The sequence below is a fragment of the Salvelinus namaycush genome, chromosome 12 (genome assembly GCF_016432855.1).
Source record: "Salvelinus namaycush isolate Seneca chromosome 12, SaNama_1.0, whole genome shotgun sequence".
NCBI lineage: Eukaryota > Metazoa > Chordata > Actinopteri > Salmoniformes > Salmonidae > Salvelinus > Salvelinus namaycush.
Window position 1 is genome coordinate 41,709,560 of NC_052318.1, and position 26,056 is coordinate 41,735,615.

The following is a 26,056-nucleotide window of genomic DNA, read 5'->3' on the forward strand; positions in this document are numbered from 1 at the left end:
CTGTACTTTACTTAACTATTTAGATTTTTGAATACTTTTACTTTACTACATTCCTAAAGAAAATTATGTGCTTCTTACTCCATACCTTTTCCCTGACACCCAAAAGTACTTGTTACATTTTCAATGCTTAGCAGGACAAAAATGGACCAATTCACACACTTATCAAGAGAACATCCCTGGTCATCTCTACTGCCTCTGATCTGGTGACTCACTAAACACGAATGCTTTGTTTCTGAATGATGTCTGAGTGTTGGAGTGTGCCCCTGGCTATTCATAAATAAAAAATAGTGCCATCTGGTTTGCTTAATATATGGAATTTGAAATTATTTATTATTTTACTTTGACTATTTATAATTTGACTTTGACTGTTGATACTTAAGTACATTTTTGCAATTACATTTACTTTTGACACTTAAGTATATTTAAAACCAAATACTTTTAGACTTTTACTCAAGTAGTATTTTACTGGGGGACTTTCACTTTTACTTGAGTCATTTTCTATTAAGGTATCTTTACTTTTACTCAAGCATGACAAATTGGTACTTTTTCCACAACTGAAAGACGCAGCCTCTAGTTTACAGTATCATATAACCCATTGATGGTCATAATGTACACCTATTTACTAATATACGGACAGGTGAGACAAAAAATCTGCTTGCTGCTCATTTTGTACAAACAGGACATCCTATTAGTTCTCTGAAATACATTAGAATAGAAATGGTCAAGATGTCACGCAGGGGAGGAGACAACTAGAGGAAACTTCTTCAAAGGGAATCTTTCTGGATCCACAGGCTCAACACACTGTCTCCTCTTGGCCTTAATGAGGAGTTTGACATGAAACCGTTTTTATAGTTTCAATATGTCTAAATTGTTTTTTAAAATCATAATTGAATATTGTATGTATATCACTGTAAATATTGATCACATTCCCTGTGCATGATCATATATTTTGATACATTGAATGTTAATATTGTGAAACTGTTATACATTTTAAAAATATACCTCATGTTGCAGGAAGTGATGTCACTGAGTACTGCCCCTATATACAGGACATTCCACTCCCACCTGAAATATGGATGCCTGATGAAGACCTAAGGGTTGACATTGTTAATAAATATCACCTGGGAGCATGAGCAGCAGTGTGCAGTGTTTTCCATGAGTTTGCCTACAACTCAAGCACCTGCGGAAAGTACCTTGATGTGTGTATGTTCTTCAGCTTTGGTTTGACACTGAGCAATGGAGTTGGCAAGAGCACAAACAGATCTGGGACCATGGCCGTTTTCATAAAGCATCTCAGAATAGGGGTGCTGATCTAGGATCAGGTACCCCCTGTTCATTCATAATAATCTAAAGGCCAACGGATTCTTAATGTGTTTATTTATTTAACTAGGCATCAGATCCTAGGCCAGCCCAGCACATACTCTGAAATGCTTTATGAATATGGGCCCAGGTAGGCCTACTATGAAACAAAACATAAAAAAACGCACACAGTGAGATCAGTGTGAGATCCAACATCTGACGACCACACACACATAATACTTGTATTGAAGACATATCATGAACATGTGTGAGAACCTTTCACAATGTTAGAGAAATAAGTTTTCATGACGTCATTATCAGAGAGTGTTGTGAGCAAAACGAGTTCAAATCGAATGCACATGCTCAGACTGCGGGGTCATACATTGCATGCTACGAACAAAGCGAATGTCTTTGCTAGCTACGGATGATACACTCGAATTGATCTACATATAGAAGTGATAATATCCAGTATTATTGAACTTACGTCTTCGTGTTAAGTGTGTGTTCGGTTCCTGATTATGTCAACAGCCGACGATTCACGTTACCACAACGGTACGATGAGGTTAGTTAGCTAACGCGTTAGCTAGCTGTTGTGGCTTAGCTAACTAACGTTAGCTAACAAACCTGTAAACAGCAATGTTCTTCCTTGCCAGCTAAAGTTTTTTCGTAATACTATGTAATACGACAGTAACTATCAATTGATACGTAGGTAGCTAACGTTAACTAGCTACATAAACAAGTTATCCAGCGAACGTTAGGGGTTAGCCGCAGAAAGCAGCTAGATACTGTAGCTAGCCAGCCATCTATGTGTGGTTTATAAGTTAGCTAGCATTGTTTTTATTTTATTACACTGGACCCATGGCTCGCGTGCTGATACTCACTCTGACAGCATATATATCTGGCTAGCTAACATTCACACCTCTTGTGTGACATAAGTAACGTTAGGTAACTAGTTAGCTAGCCAACAGCAACGTTGAGTGATTCCATAGCTAGCTAGCTAACTACATCGTAACGTGGCTGCAAGTCTGAACGTGTTGGCGTAGTAAAAGAGTGCATTAGCTAGCGCTTCTGCCAAACATGCATGATAACAGACGACGATGACAATAAATATGGGCCATTACCAGGCTAATTGCTGTAACCTTGTTTAAGTACTTATTCTGTGAAAGCAAAAACCAAAAACTAATTTTGGTGACTTTGTCCATCAGATCATGATGACAGAGTTGGAGGACAAACGTTTCGCAACCGCAAAGGCAGGGGCCCTTTTAGGGCCCATATGTATATTGACCAGGGGCCAGGAGCACCAGGGACAAGAACAAGATATCGTGGTGGCCAAAAAGGCGGTGGCGGCCAGGGACCCAGAGCGAGATTCGATGATGAGGATGGAGACGTGGCAATGACAGACAGCAACTCCCAAGATGGGTCCTCCCAACACAGATTGTGGGTTTGTCATGCAAATTCGGGAGAATATTTAATTTAACATGTTTATAGGTTTTATCTTGGAAGTTATCCTTTTAACTCTCTCATGGTTTTACCTTTTCCAGTAACCCTTACGGAAGGCCGAATCGCCGTGGTGAAGACCGCTTTGATCGTGGCCGCAGAGGTGGCGGTGGAGGAGGTCACAGGGGTCGTAGTAATAACAGAGGGGATGGAGGTGGAGATGGCCGCAATACCTGGTTCAAGATATTTGTGAGTCAACATTGTGAATGAATTGGGTGGCTTTACTGATCTACTAAGCTGTCATTGATTGGATTGTAATTAACTAATGCTAAATTGTGACTCTTACAGGTCCCCTATGGAAAGAAATATGACAAAGACTGGCTCATAACAGCTCTGCAGAATATCTGCTCCATGCCCTTCACCCCAGTACATGTAAGTGACCACTGCCTAATGGTTCTTTTGGTTAGTCCATAAATAGTTTAATTCCCATGTCCCTTGAAATTGTTTCATTTTATTGTTTTTAATATAACCTAAACTACATTCTTTCTACACCTCTGTTTTCCAAAGTACCAAGTAGAGGGCAACCGAGCACAGTTCTATATTGACGATTCCACCACTGCGAATGCCTTGTTAAAGGTATCACGGAAGATCACAGACAAAGAAGGCTACAAGGTACTATTTTTTTTTCTCTTTCCACAAGACCTCTGCCAGTTTTATCAATTAGTGTTAAGTGGGACATTTTGGCAGACTGGGAACCAGACATGAAGACACATTATGTCATCAGAATTGTTTTATTAAAGGCCCAGTGCAGTCAATTGTATTTTTCCTGTGTTTTATATAGGGCTGACCCCCAATTAGTCGACTTGTCGATTGTTTGGTCATTAGGCCGTTAGTCGACCACGATTGTTTTAGTCGAGCAGTAACAAATATATATATATATGCGCCCATCTCAGTAAACTAATCCATTGCGGAGGCCTCGACTAAAAGACAATTTATGTTTGATCCGAAGATGTGGTCGGATGCGCCATATGCAGGGTGTGAAGTAATTGCGGAGCCTGCAGAGGCCAAATCGAGATCTGTACCCCATCACCTTGCACCTCCCAAATTTTGTAACAATGCGGAGGGCTCTGTATAACTCTGCATTGACATGATTGGTTGACGGTAGAGGTGGGCGGTTTATCCTATAGAAAACGCAAACTCACTTCATTGACAACTGCTCCACAAAGCTCAAGAAGTATGAATGCCCTGACTTCTGCTGAGGCCGTATCGCCATAAATGCTGCATGGCCAGTGCAGATGTCGGATATACCACTTCTCTCTCCAGAATGCGCTCTCTGCCACCAATTTGTGCACGTATATTGTTTCATAACTTCATTGTGTGAATTGCTTGTGTTTGATTGTTAGTGTATTCAATTCCCCATTACATATATCACCAGTTGTACATTTACCGTTAATTCCTATAATTTCTAATCTACAGTGTTTGTTACTTTGATTTTGGTAATTTCTCTCAATTCATTCAATATTATTATTCCAGTCTTCCTGTTATCATTGTCGTAGTGGACACATTGTTGGCAGAGTGCACAACCTACAGTGGTTCCTCCTTTAAAAGTTGCGAGCTTACACTGCGGGACTTAGAGGTACTCAGCATCACGGCTTCATTGCTCCAGACCACCACAAGGGGGAGTTAGAGCACTCATTATGCATTTGGGTCCCAAGGTTTTTATATGACCAATCATATCGAGTGTGACTTCAGCAAAGATGGCTGACAAAACATTACAGGGAAGCAAATGTATGTAGTTATAACGTCATAACGAGTCCAGCAAAAAAATTGCAATTGAGAGGAATATGTTAGTTAATGTAGAGGCAAACGATTGTGCATATTATTTTGTCATAAAGTTAATTTACTAAAATCCCTATTTAGCAAGTTTTTCCCCAGCCATATCCAATAACAGGTGTATCATTATAACAAGCAGGGAGCAGGTTTCGAACCCTCAAAATTCTAGCCTGAAGTCCAGCACGCTATGGACGGTGCCCAAATTTATTAATTGGGGTTGGGGCCGATTGTAGCTAAAAACACTATCAATTGGAATCTTTAACGTGGAAAGGGGGAAAAGTATTATTATTCGCTTTTCACAAGCGTAGCAGGATGGGCTATTAGCTGAACAATAGACTATTCAACCTTTACTAAAGAATTGTCTAATAGCCGAGCGAGGTGTGAACCGCCCTCCTCCCCAACTTGGAACAAATCATTTTCAGGACTATCTAGAAAAAGCAGCAGAGATGCGCAATAGGTTTCTAAGAAGAGGCTATTCTCCACAATGTGTGGATGCTCTTAATTTGGCATTGGGGAAAACACGAGATGAACTGCTACAAAAAAGACCCGCTAAAGAACACTCTATAATGTTCACAACCACATATACTTTGAACTCGCAAAAAGTGGGACATGCGGTCAAGAAACACTGGCATGTTTTATTTACGTGATAAATTGGTCCGTGCCAACTGCCAGCCACAAAAGAAAATCAGCCAGAATGTTTTTGGATTTTCACCCTCCAGACATGATTTCCTAGAGGTCTTAATGATGAAATGCATATGTATGTTATGTTGTAAATTTGAACATGAATTATGATGTTTTTCTTACACTGTACCCAAGGATTTATGAAAACTTGCTTGGTAGGTCGATGTCCCCATTGTGGTTTTACAGACGTGTTTAATACGTTTTATGTACACCCTTTATTTGAATATTTATGAAATGCATGTTGTTATATTTGGTAGCACTTACTTGTTTTTCCTTCGCCTCCAACCCCTTTCGATGCGTGGAACGGATGTGGGTGTGGCTAGGTCTACATAACGGTGCTAATTTAAAAAACTCACAAAAGCCCTGGCGAAGGCCGTGAGGCCGATATGTAAAGCTTATTAAAGATCAGTGATAATATCAAGAGCAGTGTGCGGGTTCCTTCCTCTTTTTCCTCATCTTATCCGGCTGTTGCCATGCACCTGCAAAAAAGATAGCTCAGATGTGCGAGTGCCTTTTTGAATTTAACTTTACAAACAACAAGAGGCCTTAATTGGCTTAATTGGAGTCTAAGTTTGCACGTTCTAACTAAAACAGTGTAACTAAAAAGAAAGCGCACATTTGTAATTCCCAAACTCTAAAAGTAATTGGAAAGATAGATACAAATGATGTGTGACATTGTGGTTACAATAAAGAATGTAGCCCATCATGCAAATGTTTCCTATTAGCAGGACAATATACTTTTTATAGCCCGGCTACTGTTGTGAAAATCCCTCAACTTGCAATGTATTCGATGCTTAAGTACTCTAAAGTGTTACGTTTCTAACTCAAAACAGCAGTACAGTATTTCTTCATCAACATCTTTATGCTTTCGTAAATAAAATAACGAGAAAAAAGGACATTCAAATGTGGATGTTTATTTTTCACTTAATCTCCATTTGGGTATTGGTTAGACAAGAATTAGAAAATTAGGGTGTAGAAATGTTATGCTCTTAGTGTAAACTTTATTTAACTAGGCAAGTCAGTTATGAACAAATTTTTATTTACAATGACAGCCTACTCCTTCCTCGTAAATAGCCCAGTACTGTACTGCCGACCGTCATTTTCCGTTCCAGCAAGTACCCGTCAAAAGTTTGGACACACCTACTCATTCCAGGATTTTTCTATATTTTTACTATTTTCTACATTGTAGAATAATAGTGAAGAAATCACAACTATGAAATAACAACTATGGAATCAGTACAAGGACAGCCTACTCCTTCCTCCCCAATGGGGATTTGAACCCCGGTCTCCCGCGTGCCCTGCATTATGTTGTACAGACATGGCCTGCTCTCCCTTATGTAAGGAATTAGGGACTTGTTTTCTATAGTATGCATTGTAGACTGCACAGTAGCCTAATAAACAAATAAACACATTTCCTTAATAAATTAATGATAAATACTTTCAAAATGCAGATGTTGATTTAGTTATGGATCCATAACGAATTACTATAGGAATAAATATCACTGATTTACAGAAATATTGGAAAAAAGTTGTCTAATGAAGGCGAACAATTTAGAATCCTCCAATCCTGTAGCCTACTCCCGACAGTCATGTTGTACATCACCATATTTTCCATTCCACCCTGAGGGTTTCGTTTTTCTCTGAATAGAAACACCATAATATTAATCAAATTAATTAAGCCACATTTCTTAAAATCAATCCCATATACTATGTTATTACAAAAAAGGTTTTACATTCTCTGGTAATGCCAATACGGAATACTATCAAACGCTTCTTAAAGATGCCCTCTGGTTGTCAAACTTGCAGTAACAGGAAAAATGGCTGAGAATTAAATGACGTGCTGCGGAAGCACACAAGGTGTGCCGCAGTATGACGCAACTTTTAAAGGAGGAACCACTGTATGCTACACTTGTGAGAAACAAGTTTTGGTTTATTTCATTCCATTTACGAGTTTTGTCAATTTAGTCATTGTCTGAAAACCATAACTGGCATGCAGACCTGTAGAAATGGTAAGATGAATTGGCATTCCACATGAGAAAGGTTGCCGACTCATCGCGTAGCTTATTACTGTCAACTTCAGGAGCGTAATGGCAGAATCTGAGTGAGGAGAAAAATTGGGTCAGGTTAAGTTTTTTTTTCTTCTGGTTATCTAGATCTCTGGCACCCCCTTGAGGCATTTGTCTTGTTTCATCAAACCGCGAGCTCAATACATATAGTTGAATTTACTAAAACACAGGGTGTGTGTATATGGAGAAATACACGTACATGTTTAAAATTTTTTGACCAATCGATTGCTCAAAAGAACAGAACTTTCTGTTTTAGTCAAGGACAGCCCTAGTTTTATATCATATTGTACAACAACATCTGATGAAACTAACACTGTAAAAGTGAGATGAAAAAAAAAAAATCTGTTATTTCCGGGTAGTTGCTGGTCTACATAGGACCTACTAATCAGCAGATTTGCATGGGTGGGAGTTTCGGCTTTGCATGGTGACATCACCATGCGGTAAATTTAGTTTTTTAGACCAATAACAAAGACGTCCAAATAACGGCTAGTTTTCAGTTTTCCCCTCTCAACTCACACCACAGCCAGGCAGTCCTATAGCAAAATGATTTATTGATAAATAGTTTTTCGCTCAAAGGCTATTTTTGCCCATTTTAATGGAGATTATTACAGTACGGTTCTTAATTGTTACCCAGAAATGATTTGATATTGATATAAAAACAGCTGGGGCCAGGGTTAATGGTTTGAGGATGGCAAATCAGTAAGGATAGGACCATCAATAGGATCTTGAGAAGGGGTCAAGTGGTGGTTAATGATTAGGGCTTCCAATCGGAATTCAAGTACAACCATTTCCCCTTGGGGATACTCATTAGAAGACATGCCATTCACTCCTCCAACTTCCATCTTTTCCAGGTGACTGTACTGATGAATCCCTGTCCTCCACCCTCCTTTCTTCAGTCTGAACTAAAGCCAGCTGATCTGGAGCACCTAAAGGTAAGACAAGGAGACCAGCTGTTAACGAATAGGAGATGGCGTGATGGGTTTTAATAAAGTATATTATTATGTATGGAGAGATGTATGGGCTGAATGTCTATTAAAACCCTTTTCCCCTCATTAGCAATGCATGGCTAAACGCTTTGATGGCTCTCAACAAGCCCTGGACTTGAACAACATCCGGATAGACCCAGGTAAGCACACGGCAAGAGCAGTTAGTCACATCAAATGTTTTTCCCTGTACATTTACATTATATGACATGGATTCTGGTAGTGCCATCTAACACTCCTACACTTCCCTGATTTTCACAGACCTGGTTTCCCAGAACATTGATGTGACATTGAACAGAAAGAACTCTATGCACGCTGTTATAAAGATAATTGAGGAGAACATTCCAGAGGTATGGATGTGGTCCTTACTTGTAGCCAAATAATATGTATGCTTTCCTTTCCACTGATCCCTACTTGTTTCCTTCCACAGCTTGTTTGTCTGAACATCAGCAACAACAAGCTGTTTCGGCTGGATGACCTGTCAGAGCTGGTCAACAAGGCTCCAAACTTGAAGACACTCAATCTTTCTCATAATGAGGTGAGGAGACCGGGTCTGGTTGAGGCACAATGGGTTGTTACTCAAACACTGATTTTTACTGGGACTGCACAAAGTCTCGTTGCTTTTCAGTTATCCACATAATTCATTTCGTAAATTGACTGCTCTTGGGGACTAGGAGTTCTCTCTCTGTCAGGTCTTCAGAGTATCAATTAGGCTAGTGGTTGTTTGATTAGATTTTATTGTCCCTACCATTCCAGTTAAAGACAGAGCGTGAGCTGGATAGGATCAAGGGTCTTAAGCTGGTGGAGCTATGGCTGGAGAGGAATCCCCTTTGTGACTATTTCAAGGACCAGGCTTCTTACATAAGGTCAGTCTGTGCTCAGGATGGGTGGGTGGGTAATAGTATGATGTTGACAGTGTGTTGTGAGGTGTAGGGGGGGGGGGTGTAGTTTAGCTCTATTCCCTGTATTTCAGGGGGGAACTTGAATCTATTCAGAAAATTCCCGTGCTGTGGGAAATGACATGTTATTTATGGATTATATGATCCAGGAAGGACATGTTTGGTGTGGTACTACTGAACATGTTTGGTGTGGTACTAGTAACGCACCGCTCAAATTTGAAAGAACTGGAGTGGCTTAGTGAACACCATCCTATCAGAGAGTCTCTCACTGAGCCCTCCCACTTTACTACAGTAACATATGTGGTGAAGAAGTTAAGATTTCAGATGATCTGTTCTTAGACATTGTTTTGGTTTATGTTGGAATCCTACAAATACCCTACTCCATGCTTGTGGGGAAGCACCAGAATTCAAATGTAATGCCACCTTTATGATTCTTTTAATTTAAGGTCCATGCATGCCATACCTGCCGAAGTTTTGACATGATCAAACCATTAACCTCTTCACGCCATATACCTCAACATTAACTAGCTTAACACATGGTGTATTTGAGGATAATTGCTACATCTATCACTTTAAATATTCTCCACCCCTCCCCCCTTCTAGTTGCATGTTCAACTGTCTGAGTGCTCTTTGTCTGTCTCGCTCTACCTCTCTGAAACTCTGCAGCTCATCTTTACCTTCAATCTGTTTTCTGCAGTGGAGATGGCCCTGTGCCCCCTACAGACACCTCTGTATAAAATGTTTACATAAAAAAAGGAAATCCATATAATTTAAATGTCAAGAAGTATTCGCTCGAGCATACACACACACACTTATCTTGGATAATACTGACCACAGCATTTTGACCCCTAGTAGTCATTGAGACCCATACTTTGGGAAGAGCTTGGATTAATAAAATGGCATTGTGGAAAGGGATTCCTTAAATATTCATATGGGAAACATGGTATTTACTATCTGCTTGTGCTACATGCTGATTGGGCTGATGGTACCTCCTTCCATCCTCCCCTATAACGGGTCCTGAAATGTGGCCAGTGAAGAGGGCTGGTTAGCCAATGACGGGTAAGATCCCACCTTTGATACCGGGACAACCTAAGACAGGCACAGCCGTGCATCTGGCCACATCGTACGCACGCACGTACATGCAGTATATGCTGAACAAAGAAGACATTGAAGTGAAGAAGAAAACGAAGGTGATGATTTGCTCTACAGGCCTGGGGTTGGAGAGGGAGAGAGGTTTCCACAAAGCCAAGCAGAGTCCCCAAATACAAGCTTTCTCATAATTCCCTTAAATATAACATGCCTTTACTTCAAGGCTTGTTTGATTTTCGCAGGTTGGTGGACACGTCCTCAGAATGTAACAGCCAGAGAGGAGGAGAGGCTTTGAAAATGAGGGACACAAAGATACATTTATTGAGAAACACTCAATTAGTGGGATTTCAATATAGGAAGTTGATTTCCTTTTAAGGATATGACTCTTAAAGTTTCTTCTGTGGGCATAACGACATGCAGTCATGTCAGAATCTTCACTGATCAAGTCCTCAGATATCGCTCTCAACATGTTTCCCTAAAAATATCAAACAAAAACACCTTTGCTTGAATGCCTTATTTATTTTTAACCACCCCCGGAATGTTAAAGTTGAAGTGGGGTCCAAAATGTAATTTATAATTTATTCTGGTACAAAATGCGTTGTGTGAGATGCAGTATCAGTCTTACGTCAATCAATGCAAGCAACAAAGAGCTACTTCCAATAGTGCTCTGTCTGTAGTGGTGCTCAGGGCCCAACTCATGTTCTCTAGCACTCTGTTTATCTTTTCATTTCTATTTGTGTGTATTTTCTTCATCTGAAGGGGATGCTGTGCATGGTCTCCTCAACTTACTCGTTTTCTACTAGTGACATTGCATCATCTATCAAAGCTTTTCGTGAACTCCCCTTTGCTGTTTTGGTTTGATACGGCGACTCTGTCTTGTTCTATGTTACCATAAGTCTAGCGCTTCCCTCATCCCCCTCTGTTCTACATATCGCTATGGCTTTGGTGAAATACACTGATGGCAAGTGTGTAGTTGCTTTCTACATGAAACGACATGGTGTAACTTTAACCAGCCTTAATGTAATGGATTAACCCCTCATAACACTGCTTCATGGAATTCAGTCATCTCCAACAGTCTCGATCATCACTTCTACATCTCATCCCTGCAGTCTTTAGATTCCATTTCACTATCTCTTGGTTCTATGACGTGTGTGTCGGACAGCTCAAACTTGCAACATCTAGTTTTACCACGGTACCACCCTTGTAGACTCTACCAATCACATTGGCCACATCACACGTCTGAATCACCAGTCCACTCCCCTATGCGTGTGAAAAGCACTGATCTTTCTCTTGTTGGTATGAGCGCTCACAACCAACGTTCACACCCCTACCCTACCCCTACCACCCCTTCCAAGACAGCGTGTGTCAGTGTGTTTCGGCGTGTAGGGGGGACGGTGAGTATCACAAAGGGGTGAGTACATTGCCACAGGAAAGGGGGCCGGGGTGGGTGGCGAAGTCGGGGCTGTTGCCGTAGATTTATTTTACATTTGATTTATCTGTATTATCTGTATCCCTGTTCATATTAGTACATGAGGACGTGTAGCATTTAAGTACCTCTTCACTGATATGCAGAGCTGATTAGTTCATGATCAGGCATGGGTGTGGTCTATCCTGAACAATCAAATATGAAGTTCAAACCACCCTGATAATGATGAATCAAGTCCGTTGGTCTTTGGCCAAATTCCTCCCCTAATTTTAGTTAATTGTCTGTACGGGGATTATATCAACAGTTGGGCAGCTATTAGAGATTATTATCCATGGATGAGTGCATGAGCGTGTGTGTGTGTGGTTTAAATGGTATTCAGGGGGATGACTCCGAGTCTCTTATATTTGGTCAGCAGCACTAACTCCTGTCTCTTGTATCTTCTGTGTTTTTGTGAATGTCGGACAGCACGGTGAGAGAGAGGTTCCCCAGGCTTCTCAAACTGGTAAGGATTCTAAATGCATCCTTTTCCATTCAAGTTAATTTTTTCCCCAACTCGTTTTTGATATTATTATAATTCTATTTGTGAAGCACAACTCTTTAATGAGTTATTTTAGTTCTCTCCTTGACCTCGCTCTGCCTCTCACTAGGATGGTCAGGATCTCCCCCCTCCTATAGTCTTTGATGTGGAGGTGACTCCTGCTGCTCTTCCACCCTGCAAGGTAATACATACAGCCAATTGTTTATCATGAGTGGCTGTGCATGTAACCACCTCTGTCAAAATAGATTTTTCTTTACTTTACAATTTCTTTACTTTTAACTGCTGTCACAGGCCAGCTACTTCTGCTCAGAAGAGATCAAGACTCCCATCCTCGCCTTCCTACAACAGTGAGTTTGCACTTAGCTCTTTATATGTGTAACAGGGGAAGACAAAGGAATCCACAGATACAGATTATTACTGTACACACTAAGCCTGAACCCAAAACACTGACTCACTACAACATATATTATTGTTTTAACAAAAGGGGAGAATGATTTGATGTCATTTGGATTATTCTTTAAAAGACATTGATCTGCAATAGGTAGAACATCTATCTGTACTGACTGGAAATGTAAGTTGTATGTTTCTTCTGATGTAACTTTAAATAATAAAATAAACGTTTTTTTAGATACTACAGTGTGTATGACTCCGGGGACAGACAACCTTTGTTAGATGCCTATCATGATGGAGCGACCTTCTCCTTGAGCATGTTCATCACCATGCAGAACCCATCCAGGTACCCCCTCGGCTAGTTGTTAATGTCTCCAGCAGCATAAACAGTGTATTATAAACACACTCAGCAGCACCTACAGTTGAAGTCGGAAGTTTAAATACACTTAGGTTGTCATTAAAACTTGTCAATAAAACTCGTTTTTCAACCACTCCACAATTTTTTTTTTTTAAACTATAGTTTTGGCAAGTCGGTTAGGACATCTACTTTGTGCATGACACAAGTAATTTTCCCAACAATTGTTTACAGACAGGTTATTTAACTTATAATTCACTGTCTCACAATTCCAGTGGGTCAGAAGTTTACATACACTAAGTTGACTGTGCCTTTAAACAGCTTGGAAAATTCCAGAAAATTATGTCCTGGCTTTAGAAGCTTCTGATAGGCTAATTGACATAATTTGAGTCAATTGGAGGTGTACCTGTGGATGTATTTCAAGGCCTACCTTCAAACTCAGTGCCTCTTTGCTTGACATCATGGGAAAATCAAAAGAAATTAGCCAAGACCTCAGAAAACAAATTGTAGACCTCCACAAGTCTAGTTCATCCTTGGGAGCAATTTCCAAATGCCTGAAGGTACCACGTTCACCTGTATAAACACCATGGGATCACGCAGCTGTCATACCGCTCAGGAACGAGACGCGTTCTGTCTCCTAGAGATGAACGTACTCTGGTGTGAAAAGTGCAAATCAATCCCAGAACAACAGCAAAAGACCTTGTGAAGGTGCTGGAGGAAAGGAAGAAGCCACTGCTCCAAAACCGCCATAAAAAAAAGACAGACTACGGTTTGCTACTGCACATGGGGACAAAGGTCGTACTTTTTGGAGAAATGTCCTCTGGTCTGATGAAACAAATATAGAACTGTTTGGCCATAATGACCATTGTTATGTTTGGAGGAAAAAGGGGTATGCTTGCAAGCTGAAGAACACCATCCCAACCGTGAAGCACAGGGGTGGCAGCATCATGTTGTGGGAGTGCTTTGCTGCAGGAGGGACTGGTGAACTACACAAAATGGATGGCATCATGAGGAGGAAAATTGTGGATTTATTGAAGCAACATCTCAAGACATCAGTTAGGAAGTTAAAGCTTGGTCGCAAATGGCTCTTCCAAATGGACAATGACCCCAAGCATACTTCCAAAGTTGTGGCAAAATGGCTTAAGGACAACAAAGTCAAGGTATTGGAGTGGCCATCACAAAGTCCTGACCTCAATCCTATAGAAAATTTGTGGGCAGAACTGAAAAAGCGTGTGCGAGCAAGGAGGCCTACAAACCGGACTTCGTTACACCAGCTCTGTCAGGAGGAATGGGCCAAAATTCACCCAACTATTGTGGGAAGCTTGTGGAAGGCTACCTGTAACATTTGACCAAAGTTAAGCAATTTAAAGGCAATGCTACCAAATACTAATTGAGTATATGTAAACTTCTGAACCACTGGGAATGTGATGAAATAAATAAATGCTGAAATAAATAATTCTCTCTACTATTATTCTGATATTTCACATTCTTAAAATAAAGTGGTGATCCTAACTGACCTAAGACAAGACAGGGAGTTTTTACTAGGATTAAATGTCAGGAATTGTGAAAAACTGAGTTTAAATGTATTTGGCTAAGGTGTATGTAAACTTCTGACTTCAACTGTATTTTTCACCTGTTTCTAACATAGTCAGTCACTGTCTCTAGGTGCAGTCTCGGAGATTACCATAAAGACACTCGCAACCTGAAAAAGCTCAAAGATCCATGTGAGTCTCTTCTGATTCTCTAGTTCAAAGTTTTGAGAAGTAATGGTTGATGTCATTATGTCATCTCTTTCAGTGCACATTTAGTCTCTGAATAAAGTAAACCTCTTGGTTGTGAAAGTCACTCATATTAAAGTAAAAGACTACATTGAGTAACATATTTGTTCTTAAATAAATCCTCTGTTCTTTCAGCCACACGATTCCGCTTACTGAAGCACACTCGTCTGAATGTGGTGGCTTTCCTGAACGAACTTCCCAAAACGCACCATGACACTGCATCGCTAAATGTGGACGTCAACACCTTCACCGTGAGTAGAATTCACTCCTAACCATCAACTCACATGCATGACCATCCTTGATTTCATAGCTTCAATCTCTTCTCTCTCTCCACTTTTACAGAACACGTTACTGTCGTTCACAGTCACTGGAGTGTTCAAAGAAGGTATGTTTTTTAAAAACTTTTCAAACTTATTATAATGCAAAATTATACTGTTTCCCACATTTTCATTAGCAAAAAAGTCATTAACCATGTATTTTTTTTCTCTCTCTCTTTCACCCTAGTTGAAGGTAAATCCCGAGACTCTGTCAGAGCTTTCTCTCGGGTGTTCATCACAGTGCCGGCTGGAGGGACAAGGTAGGCCTTGACATTTGTACCAGACCACAAGCTAGAGATGGTTCCTCAATATACTATGTAAACAAAAGTATGTGGACACCCCTTCAAATTAGTGGATTCAACTATTTCAGCCACACTCGTTGCTGACAGGTGTATAAAATCGGGCACACAACCATGCAATCGCCATAGACAAACATTGGCAGTAGACTGGCCTTCATCGTGGCACCATCACAAGATGCCACCTTTCAAACAAGTCGGTTCGAATTTCTGTCCTGCTAGAGCTGCCCCGGTCAAGTGTAAGTGCTGTTATTGTGAAGTGGAAACGTCTAGGAGCAACAACGCTCAGCCGCGAAGTGGTAGCCACACAAGCTCACAGAACGGGACCGCAGAGTGCTGAAGCGCTCTGTCCTCGGTTGCAACACTCACTACAGAGTTCCAACCTGCCTCTGGAAGCACAGGAACTGTTCGTCGGGCAGCTGCACACAGGCCTAAGATCACAATGCCAAGCATTGTCTGGAGTGGTGTAAAGCTCGCTGCCATTGGACTCTAGAGCAGTGGAAACTCGTTCCGTGGAGTGATGAATCACACTTCACCATCTGGCAGTCCGACAGATTAATTTGGGTTTGGCGAAGGCCAGGAGAACGCTACCATAATGCCAACTGTTAAGTTTGGTGGAGGAGGAATAATGGTCTGGGGTTGTTTTTCATGGTTTGGGCTAGGCCCTTAGATTCTGTGCTTCCAACATTGTGGCAACTGTTTAGGGAAGACCATTCCTGTTTCTGCATGACAATGCCCCTGTGCACAAAGCGAGTTTCATACAGAAATGGTTTGTCGGGGTCGATGTGGAAGAACTTGACTGGCCTGCACAGAGCCCTGACCTCAACCCCATCGAACACCTTTGGGATGAATTGGAACGCCGACTGCGAGCCAGGCCTATCGTCCAACATCAGTGCCTTACCTCACTAATGCTCTTGTGGCTGAATGGAAGCAAGTCACCGCAGCAATGTTCCAACATCTAGTGGAAAGCCTTCCCAGAAGAGTGGAGGCAACTCCATCTTAATGCCCATGATTTTGGAATTAGATGTTTGACGAGCAGGTGTCAACATACTTTTGGTCATGTAGTGTATTGACAACTCTGCTAGATGTTTGTCTTGACTGTAACTCAGTATAATAAAAGATAATGGAAATGTGTAATGTTGTCTTTTCTTGTGTTTGTCTTGTTTCAACAGTCTTTGCATAGTAAACGACGAGCTTTTTGTCCGTAATGCTACGACTGAGGAGATCCGGCGTGCCTTTGTTGCACCCGCCCCCACACCATCCAGCAGCCCTGTCCCCACCCTCTCAGCTCCCCAGCAAGAGATGCTTTCTGCCTTCTCTCTAAAGTCCGGCATGAACCTGGAATGGTCCCAGAAGTGAGTGGCACACAGTTACCTTGCATTAGATTTTACAGAGTGGCTGCGGATCTGACTTTTCTGGACCCTCTTCCCGATAGCTAAAGGCCCTGAAGCGTCTATGAATGATTCTCTACTTACGCAGTCTGTGCTCTAGAGAACAGGCTACTCTGGTGAATGCTGCTCGTCTAATAAAGTTAGATCAAAGCTGAATCAATGTCTGCAAGATCACATAATGATAGTATTGTATATAACAGAACCCAATATAATAGCATAACGTTACTGTAAGACAAAAAAACACCTAATTTTGAGGATGATCGAATGGTCAATTTTTGTAATTATGTAGGCAGAACTCAACAGCGTGCCACTATGCAAAATATGTACATTTATTAAATTAAACCCAGGTAGGCTATGCTACAGTTTAGTGCCATTTGCTGTAAAGGTTGCTCACTGTACATAATTTGAAACACACTGTTTAACTCAAGACGTTCTAAAGCATCTCCCCGTGAAACTGAGATCAAATGGTTGGTATGCAGATGCTGCATGGACGTTTCACTGGTAATATGCATCATTCTCGATTGACAGTGGGACCACAATGTGTGTAAAGTAGATCTAAAGAAACATGCGCAGAATGTGATTAGGATCTTCAGCTCTGGGGAAAAGGGATCTGGGGGTGGACAGACACTAAAACCAGTAGATAGTGGTAGTGCTGACGTCATCCACTTGTTCCTATGGAAAACTCCCGATGGCGCATTAAGCATTTGAATTTAAAGTGTGCCATGTTTCTGAATGGTACCAACAAAAATCATGGTGAGAGTGGCCGTAACTAGCAAAGGGTCATGGTCGACGTAGTCATTTTCATACTGCCCGAGTCAACTCATAGCATGCCGGCCTGTGATAGTGATCCATGCTGAAACAGACCTATTTAATTAAATATAATTTTAGAGCCAAAAACATTTGGGAGGGCCTATTGTAATTTACATGGGCACACCAGGACTTTTGCCACTGCTAGGTTGCAACGCAGTAGCGCTCATGCTTCAGACAGGACACTGGGTGCCTTCTCTCTACGGATCTGCAGCCTCGGCCTAGATTCTAAGTGGGCTCAAGTAGTGACAAACACAGCTTCGTATGAAGTTCAATTCATGTTGAGTTTTAACTTACTTGATCAATGTATTTCAGATGCCTGCAGGACAATGAGTGGGATTTCAACCGAGCAGGGCAGGTCTTCACAGACCTCAAGGTAAATGCTTGATCCTAGTATATCTAATGGAGCAATGTGTGTTGCTTTCGTTTGACTGAATGTCTAAGATGTTATGTACCCTTTTAAGCTTCATACTGAACTTCTGTTTCTCCTCAGGCTCATGGAAAGATCCCAGATGTCGCTTTCATAAAGTGATTAGGAATGATTGTGGAGCTTTTAAATTGTCACTTATTTCCTTTTGATTCTTATAATTCCCCTCCTGGATTACTAGATAACAAAAGCATATTTCATTCTGTCATTCTTATAATTAAAAGTGAACGTATTCATGTCTGCTTGTAGTCATTTTGCATTGTTGATTGCACAAACCTTATGGATTCAAATTAACTGCCATGCCTTTTAAAGCATATCTAAAACTCTAGGATGATGAGTTAATTTTATACGTTGAATTTGGCAATTAGTGAATCTCCAGTAACATCAAGTGGGACTGCCCTGCCATTATCCAGAAAGTCCCCAAGCAGGTGGAAAAAAAACAAGGAACATCTTTGCAGTCTACATGTTTTGCTTTAATCACAGTTTATGAACCATACAATGTCTACATTGAACCACATCTATTTTCACAGGCATGTGACAAGGGTCAGGTGAAGTAGTATGACAGTGCATTGTAACTTAAGGTTAGACTTCTGCTGTCTGGTTGGAGTGAGCTAGTCCTAACAGGCCTACACCAGCTCAGAGAGCATGTTAGAGGCCAGGCTGCATGTCAGACCAGTACCGTCAGGCTCCACATTGATTTTCTTCACAACGCCGTCTTCCACCAACATAGCGTACCTGAGACATAAGGAATGTGGCAATTACTTTATTGGGGTTGATTATGCTTTTTGCAGTGTGAAATCCAAATGTTGATGAGACTAAACAAATGTTAACTGTCTACAGTCTGTTGCAGCAAGTTAACACTGATATAGGAGAAAAGACCTCACCTCTGGGAGCGCTTGTTTCCAAGCACAGCAACAATCTGATCGTTGTCTAGCAACAGGTCCACTGCCTGTAAATAAAATGGGGGTTACATTCACACAATGTACAAAGTGTAAACTAATGAAATCAAGGCTTTGAAGATGTATCTGACCTCAGTGAATGCGCCAGTAGGATCAGCCAGCATTCGCACCTGCAAAAGACGGGCCGTAGACAGCACACAAGTATAAATTGGGTACACTGTAGCTGTATGTATGATTAAACTACAAACGGTATATTCATTTCATGCTTGCATACATGTTTTATGTTCCACTCCTGCGCAGATTAGGGCTGGGATTCAATCCTAACCCAAGCCGTAGCATTCATGACATTTAATTAAAAGGTCATTTCCAATTGAGCATTGAGCCGACGTCTGCAGCTTTAACCTTGAACGCAATCTTCGCAAACGTAATATTGCCTTTAAAAGTCGGATTGATTCCTGGCCTAACACTCGAGATGCAAGATGTTCAAGAACACGTTCTGTAAGTGACAGGAACTCAATGCCACAGCTATCAGACATGTCTAGACTGAAAGATCTCAATATACAGTACCAGGCAAAGGTTTGGACACACCTATTCAGTAAAAAAAAGAAACCCTTGAATATGTTCTACATTGTAGAATAGTGAAGACATCAAAATATTTGCCTTGACAGCTTGGCATTCTCTCAACCAACTTCATGAGGTAGTCACCTGGAATGCATTTCAATTAACAGGTGTTCATTTGTGGAATTTCATTAATTTGAGCTAATCAGTTGTGTTGTGACATGGTAGGTGTGGTAGCCCTATTTGGTAAAAAGCCAAGTCCATATTATGGCAAAACTTCAAATAAGCAAAGATAAATGACAGTCCATCCGGACAATTTCAAAGAACTCTGAAAGTTTCAAGTGCAGTCGTAAAAACTTTTCTAGCACTATGATGAAACTGGCTCTCATGAGGACCGCCACAGGAAAGGAAGACCCTATGTTACCTCTGCTGCAGAGGACAAGTTCATTAGAGTTACCAGCTTCAGAAATTGCAGGCCAAATAAATGCTTCAGAGTTCAAGTAACAGACATATCTCAACATCAACAGTTCAGAGGAGACTGCGTGAATCAGGCCTTCATGGTTGAGTTGCTGCAAAGAAACCACTACTAAAGGACACCAATAATAAGAGACTTGCTTGAACCAAGAAACATGAGCAATGGACATTAGACCTCTGTCCTTTGGTGTGATGAGTCCAAATGTGAGATTTTTGGTTACAACCGCCGTGTCTTTGTGAGATGCAGAGTAGGTGAACGAATGATCTCCACGTGTGGTTCTCACCATGGAGGAGGAGGTGTAATGGTGCTTTGCTGGTGACCCTGTCAGTGATCTATTTAGAATTCAAGGCACAGCATGGCTACCACAGCGATACACCATCCCATCTGGTTTGTACTTAGTGGGATTATCATTTGGTTTTCAACAGGACAATGACCCAAAACACCTCTCCAGGCTGTGTAAGGGCTATTTGACCAAGGAGAGTGATGGAGCGCTGCATCAGATAACCTGGCCTCCACAATCACCCGACCTCAACCAAATTGAGATGGTTTGGACTGCATAGTGAAGTAAAAGCAGCCAACAAGTGCTCAGCATATGTGCAAAGCTGTCATCAAGGCAAAGGGTGGCTACTTTGAAGAATCTAAAATATATTTGGATTTGTTAAACACTTTTTTTTGGTTACAACATGATGTCACAACATAGTTGTGATGTCTTCTATTATGCTACTATGTAGAAAACAGTCAAAATAAAAACCCTTGAATGAGTAGGTGTGTCCAAACTTTTGACTGGTACTGTAATTCAACCAGTTATGGTCTTGTTGTAATAATGTCTCTGTTAGGGAAATAAGATATTTCCAATGAATGTTAAAGAGGCAATCTGCAGTTAAAACATCAAAGCGGTACACCCCGCCACTGTTTTTGGTAAACTGCTGAGGGATGGGGCTTGGGAAATGTAACCATTCAAATTCCTAGACAGCTATGAATGCAAGGCCATCTATGAGCTCAAAATGATAGTTTTAACCAAGTTTTCAGCCTATAGAGTGTTTGTTTACAATTACATTGTTTATCAACAATGGAGTAAGACAAGGTTATATTTGGGGTTCTGATAGTATAGGACAGTAGAAATAAGCTCATGAGGCATTTGTAAATTATATTTTTCAATAATCACTGGGTACATATAATTCAATTAAAAGTCTAAAAATGTATGTAGCAACTGCAGATTGATTACTTAGGACAAAAACTTGCAACCAGATGACTAAGATTTCCTGTACCAAGTCAAGTGCTGGAGACCAGAATAACAGAAGGGAGATATTCAGCCCAGGACTGAAGAATGCACCATGTAGACTACAAGAACAGACAATTTAGAAGGCTGAAGGTCAAGGCATCAGCTTGTTAATTTCAAACAGCATTCTGCACCTTGCCGCCTGCTCCATGCTCCTTCCCCCAGGCAGCCATAACGAATGCGTCGTTAACGGAGATGCAGGCGACCTCCTGCACACCCTTGCTCTTCAGCTCTGCTGCCTGCTCCACAAACCCTGGAAGGTGTGTCTGAGGGATAAGAGCAAGGACTTGCGGTGAAACAGTGGTTTCAGATGATGCATGCAGAAAGTACATGGTGAACAAACAAAATAAATAGAGGAATGCACATCCAGGTAAATTCATTGAAATGAGGATGATCTGAATGGAGGTTACCTTGGAGCACCCAGGAGTGAAAGCCCCTGGCACAGCAAAGAGAACTCCCTTTTTCCCCTTGAAGAGTTGGTCCATCGACACCTTATTGCCTGGCTCATTCTCATGAACCTCCACTGCCGGAAGTTTTTCTCCAACCTAGTGAGTGTGAAGCATTCAGTCAAACACTGTTGATGGTCAATCAAATTATACATGAAAGCTGAAAATCATATTCTGTTCTGCAACCCCCATTCTATTAGTCACAGATACTGAATTTGGAACTTGACTCTGTATAGCAGCATTTGAATAATGTATTGGACCTGCAGGGAGTGGTAATGGATATTTTGCCACCACAATGGCCTTGAAACGTTACTACTGGAGAATCGTGACTTCGCTGAATGTGTAGAGCCAAAAGCAGAGTGCTCTCCGGGGCACTCACTAACAGCAGCTGGCTCAGTCATGCGCAGTGTTGGTATGTCTACCACTGACTCAGCTATATTACCACAAATACAAATGGCATGTTGGGGTAAATCTATGGACAGGGGTCTAAAGTGGTAAGTAGAAAGCATGTTTGACAGAAAAGCTGATTTCATGCCATTATACATCAGATCTGATTCCCTACAAATGATGTGGTCACAGTTTCCAAACCTGCCCCGTCCGGTTATCTAATCTTGCACCTATATAAAAAAAAAAAGTAGACTGAGTATGTTTACATTCACACTAATAATTAAAATATTAAACTGAAGGCTGAGTATGACAGTCATGTAAACACCTTATCTAAATCGGCGTAAGGTCAAAATCAGTCTTACGCTTCGAACACACCGACTGCGTCATTGCGTTTCGATACACCAGAAGTACATTCATTTCCAATGGAACGCTGCATTTGCCTTGCAGCATTGCGTTGCAGAGGCAGTTGCAGTGCGTTCTGTGTGGTGCATACGTTCGATAAATCGAACGTATGCATCAAATTGTATGAGTGGACTTGACAGAAAGTAGCAAAATATGAATGTAGATTTTTTTTTTGCACACATTCAGTAAAAATTTGGGATTACATAAAAACAGTTTGATTGCATAATTTCTTTACATTTTTTATTTATTTATTTGCCAAGTATATTATTTATTCGATGACATCCTCAAATTAATTGTGAGAGCCTATAATATAATTTCCCTCCAAAATGCAGTTTTGGAGCGAAATGCAATAATAAATTGTCAAGATAGGCAGAGTAGGCTCTTTCAACAATGAGACCAACCTTGAGGAAGGTGGTATGACTATTTCTTTCACACACACCTCATTGGCTAGGTTAGCTAGCTAACGCTAACTAGCCACATCTAGCACAAGCTCACTACTAAACTGACCTGGCAATCCTACTATCGTGGACACTTGTCTCCAAGCAGCATTTTTTTGTGTTTATGTCCCTGTAGCTGTCAGCAGTTGTGTCAAAAAGACACGGTTTTGAGGATACTGCGAAAATGATTCTCTCTTCCATGTGTCCAACCGCATGCGACCATTTGCAAAAGGTACCTGCATCAGTATAGTTGCCTAGCTGCGCAAAATGTTATGCAGCAGTGATGCAATGACGCAGTCGGTGTGTTCGAAGCGTAAAACTTCGAACACACCGATCGTCATTGCGCAAAATAGTACGCAGCATCATCTGGATATGTATGCAACATTCACCTTCTGCTACCATTTCTGTCGAGCTGTCTACACATACAGTTTGACGCATACGTTCGATAAATCCAACGTATGCACCACACCGAACACACTGCCTCTCGTCAGAGAAAGCATTTATTTTGGGAGATTGCCAAATATGACCTTGTCATTCAAGACATGATAAATATATTGTTTCAGGTGATAATAAAACATGTTTTGTTTAGTAACCTTTTCCTCAGCCGTTTTTTATTTTATAGCAAATCAAGCTAGCTTGCGCAGCAGAGCAGCTAGCTAGCTAAAAGCTAGGCTGAAGATACCATTGTAGCTAGCGACCTCCACCTAATGATGATCAAAAACAAACGCCATTACCATCACAATAAACTTCAAACGGGAGGCAACAGTTATATAATTAGCTTAACAGCCAACGTGTATTATTTAACATTACTATTAAAATAGTACTCACTTATAGGAATGGGTCATTGTTTCCAAGTTGCTAGCTATCCCATTAAAACCCATCACCGAAAACCACATATTTTCATCATCTTCTGTACTTTGGTAACTTCCAGTTCTTCGACGGACTCTGGCTGGACTGAAGATGCAAAATTTGAACAATTTCAAAGTATGCAACATCATCCATCTCGCAATGGAGCATTCAACCGCAAAGGGGCGTTGTGGACGTCATCATTGAAATGCATGACATCCAGCGCAACGGAACACTTAGTGGTAATGTGAACGAGGCTTAAAGCCTCATGCCCACCAGATGAATGTGCGTTTTGTTTTGCCAGATGTCTAGCTCGGATTTTCCATACTTGACGGGCATGTGCTTCGGTTTTAAAAGATAACTAGTTGGGGTCTGTACTTCCGTTTGTACCCCCGCACAATAAAGCAACGCACGAGTTGAAAATATTGAACGCATGATGTACACAGAACACACCCCAGCCTAATGCGGCACCCCCAACGCAGCTTTGCGGACTGCTCCATTGACAATGTATGGACTTCCACTGGAACGCAGAGTTCGATGCATCTGGTGGACATGAGGCATGAAGCCTCGTTCTGTGTACTGCTTGTGTTCAATATTTTCAACAAGTCATGTGTTGGCTTCACCGTGGCACAAACGGAAGTACACACAGACTCCAATTTGCTAGCGTCAAAGATTATAGATATACTGACAAGACACTTAATAATGGGAGTAGTTGTCCACAAAGCGGCATGGCAGACTGTACAGCATCACGCGTATCCTGTTTGGATTGGTGGATACATCTCATTACTGCAATAATTTTTTGAATATTCGATGAGGGTTGTTGACATCAACTGCCTGTATTCAATGGAGAGATGCTATGCTACTTGCCTCATATTATGAATATGCATAGCCATCTCGAGGCAACTCCAATAAAGTGTTTTTCTCTCAAAGTTGCCAAGGTGTCACGTGTCCTACTTATATAAGTACACTTTTAACTTAAGCATTATGAAAGTCTATTCGATCAAATAAACCTTATGTAGCAAATAAGCAATATATTTTTTTTTACCAAACTGACACTGATTGACCTCCATACACAAACTCTTTGTTTGGTGGGCCAAATGAAAAAAACGCTTCCTGCTGGAGAGAAATAGATTTTCCGCCGAGTTGGGCCGCACTCTTCCGCTTTGCTAGCTAGTTGAAAATCAAGGTTAAATGCGGGCTAGACATCTGGCAAAACAAAACGCATGCATCTGGTGGGTATTATGCTCAAGTGAAGTGAGTTCGGAAAGTATATGCATCTTATATAAAGTGTGTATGTGAAAACGATATGTCCGAATTTAAAATCAAATAGACTTCGCAAAAATAACATGGTCAGTGTGTAGTATAACTTTTATTTGGCTTGGCGATTTTCTGAATGTATTAAAAAGTCCCATCATGTAACTTCAGCCTGATTTCAGATGTATACAGATGTGTCATGTATACAGGATTATTAAGGAAAACTTTATTCTTGCGTTTGCGTGTGCATGTAACCGTGCTCACTGATTTAATGCATCAGTCGATCATGCTTTACCCATCCATCACCAGGGCACTATGGCCATCGAGAAACGTTAGATAATGCGGCTTGAGCATGGAGGCTGTATGCATCACCGAGAATAAATAGAAAAATCACGTGTTTAAAAAAAACTCTGAATAAAGAGTTTGCAGTCAAGGTCATGAAGGAGCGTTATTTTTAGATCAAACATTTTTCTGACGGCATTTCTTACCTTGATAGGCATGTTGGCAATGAGTGTGGTGTGTAGCGGTCTGAAGCACTGGACGGCACGGGTCCCTTTGAGAAATGCTGAGCTGGAAATCATTGGCCTATGTTGAGACGAGCCCCTTTAACGTTGCTCGAGTGGTAGCAGAGGACAGACTGGCTGGCTGCCGCAAATTCAGTGTGGCTGTCACAAAAATTGGCTTACAAATGTTACCACAGACAGAACAATGAGACAGATATTCACCGGATGTATAAATGTGAATCATCCGCTTGGCGTTTCCACTCACTACCAAATATGGTAGTAGAGGAAGCCCAGTGGCCGGCAGTGGGAGAATATGGAAGGAGATGGATTTTGGCCGATATTCTGCAAATGTTCTCATCGATAAAATATTTTATCTACATTTTCTGTTCCCAAAACGAGAAATCTGTTACTAACAGAGTGCACTGAGTTTTGTAGACTTTCCCCTTTGTCAACGTTTTAAAAAATCGCGTTGTTTAGAAGAAGTGCAAAAGCGAATTAAGTTATTGCACATGCGCACTTCACAGAGTAGTCGTTCCCTAACGGGATGTCACTAGAACG

General features: G+C 41.1%; 2 protein-coding genes across 2 annotated transcripts; one reads left to right on the plus strand and one right to left on the minus strand.

The window, feature by feature from the left end:
- Positions 1-1,657: 1,657 nt before the first annotated feature.
- Positions 1,658-18,252, plus strand: LOC120057242 (nuclear RNA export factor 1-like). Its single transcript, XM_039005784.1, has 21 exons — positions 1,658-1,851; positions 2,505-2,736; positions 2,841-2,985; positions 3,085-3,168; positions 3,304-3,408; positions 8,168-8,248; positions 8,373-8,442; positions 8,561-8,649; positions 8,730-8,837; positions 9,056-9,165; positions 12,179-12,215; positions 12,361-12,432; positions 12,543-12,598; positions 12,880-12,987; positions 14,662-14,720; positions 14,910-15,025; positions 15,117-15,159; positions 15,279-15,351; positions 16,560-16,742; positions 17,901-17,961; positions 18,079-18,252. Exons 1-21 carry the CDS (start codon positions 1,818-1,820, stop codon positions 18,115-18,117), a joined length of 1,905 nt encoding a protein of 634 aa, XP_038861712.1. The 5' UTR covers positions 1,658-1,817; the 3' UTR covers positions 18,118-18,252.
- A 211-nt stretch (positions 18,253-18,463) lies between these two features.
- On the minus strand, positions 18,464-25,682 carry LOC120057244 (peroxiredoxin-5, mitochondrial-like). Its single transcript, XM_039005788.1, has 6 exons — positions 25,484-25,682; positions 21,634-21,768; positions 21,358-21,489; positions 19,043-19,081; positions 18,897-18,961; positions 18,464-18,747 (listed from the first exon to the last, which is right to left on the minus strand). Exons 1-6 carry the CDS (start codon positions 25,574-25,576, stop codon positions 18,639-18,641), a joined length of 573 nt encoding a protein of 190 aa, XP_038861716.1. The 5' UTR covers positions 25,577-25,682; the 3' UTR covers positions 18,464-18,638.
- Positions 25,683-26,056: the final 374 nt, after the last annotated feature.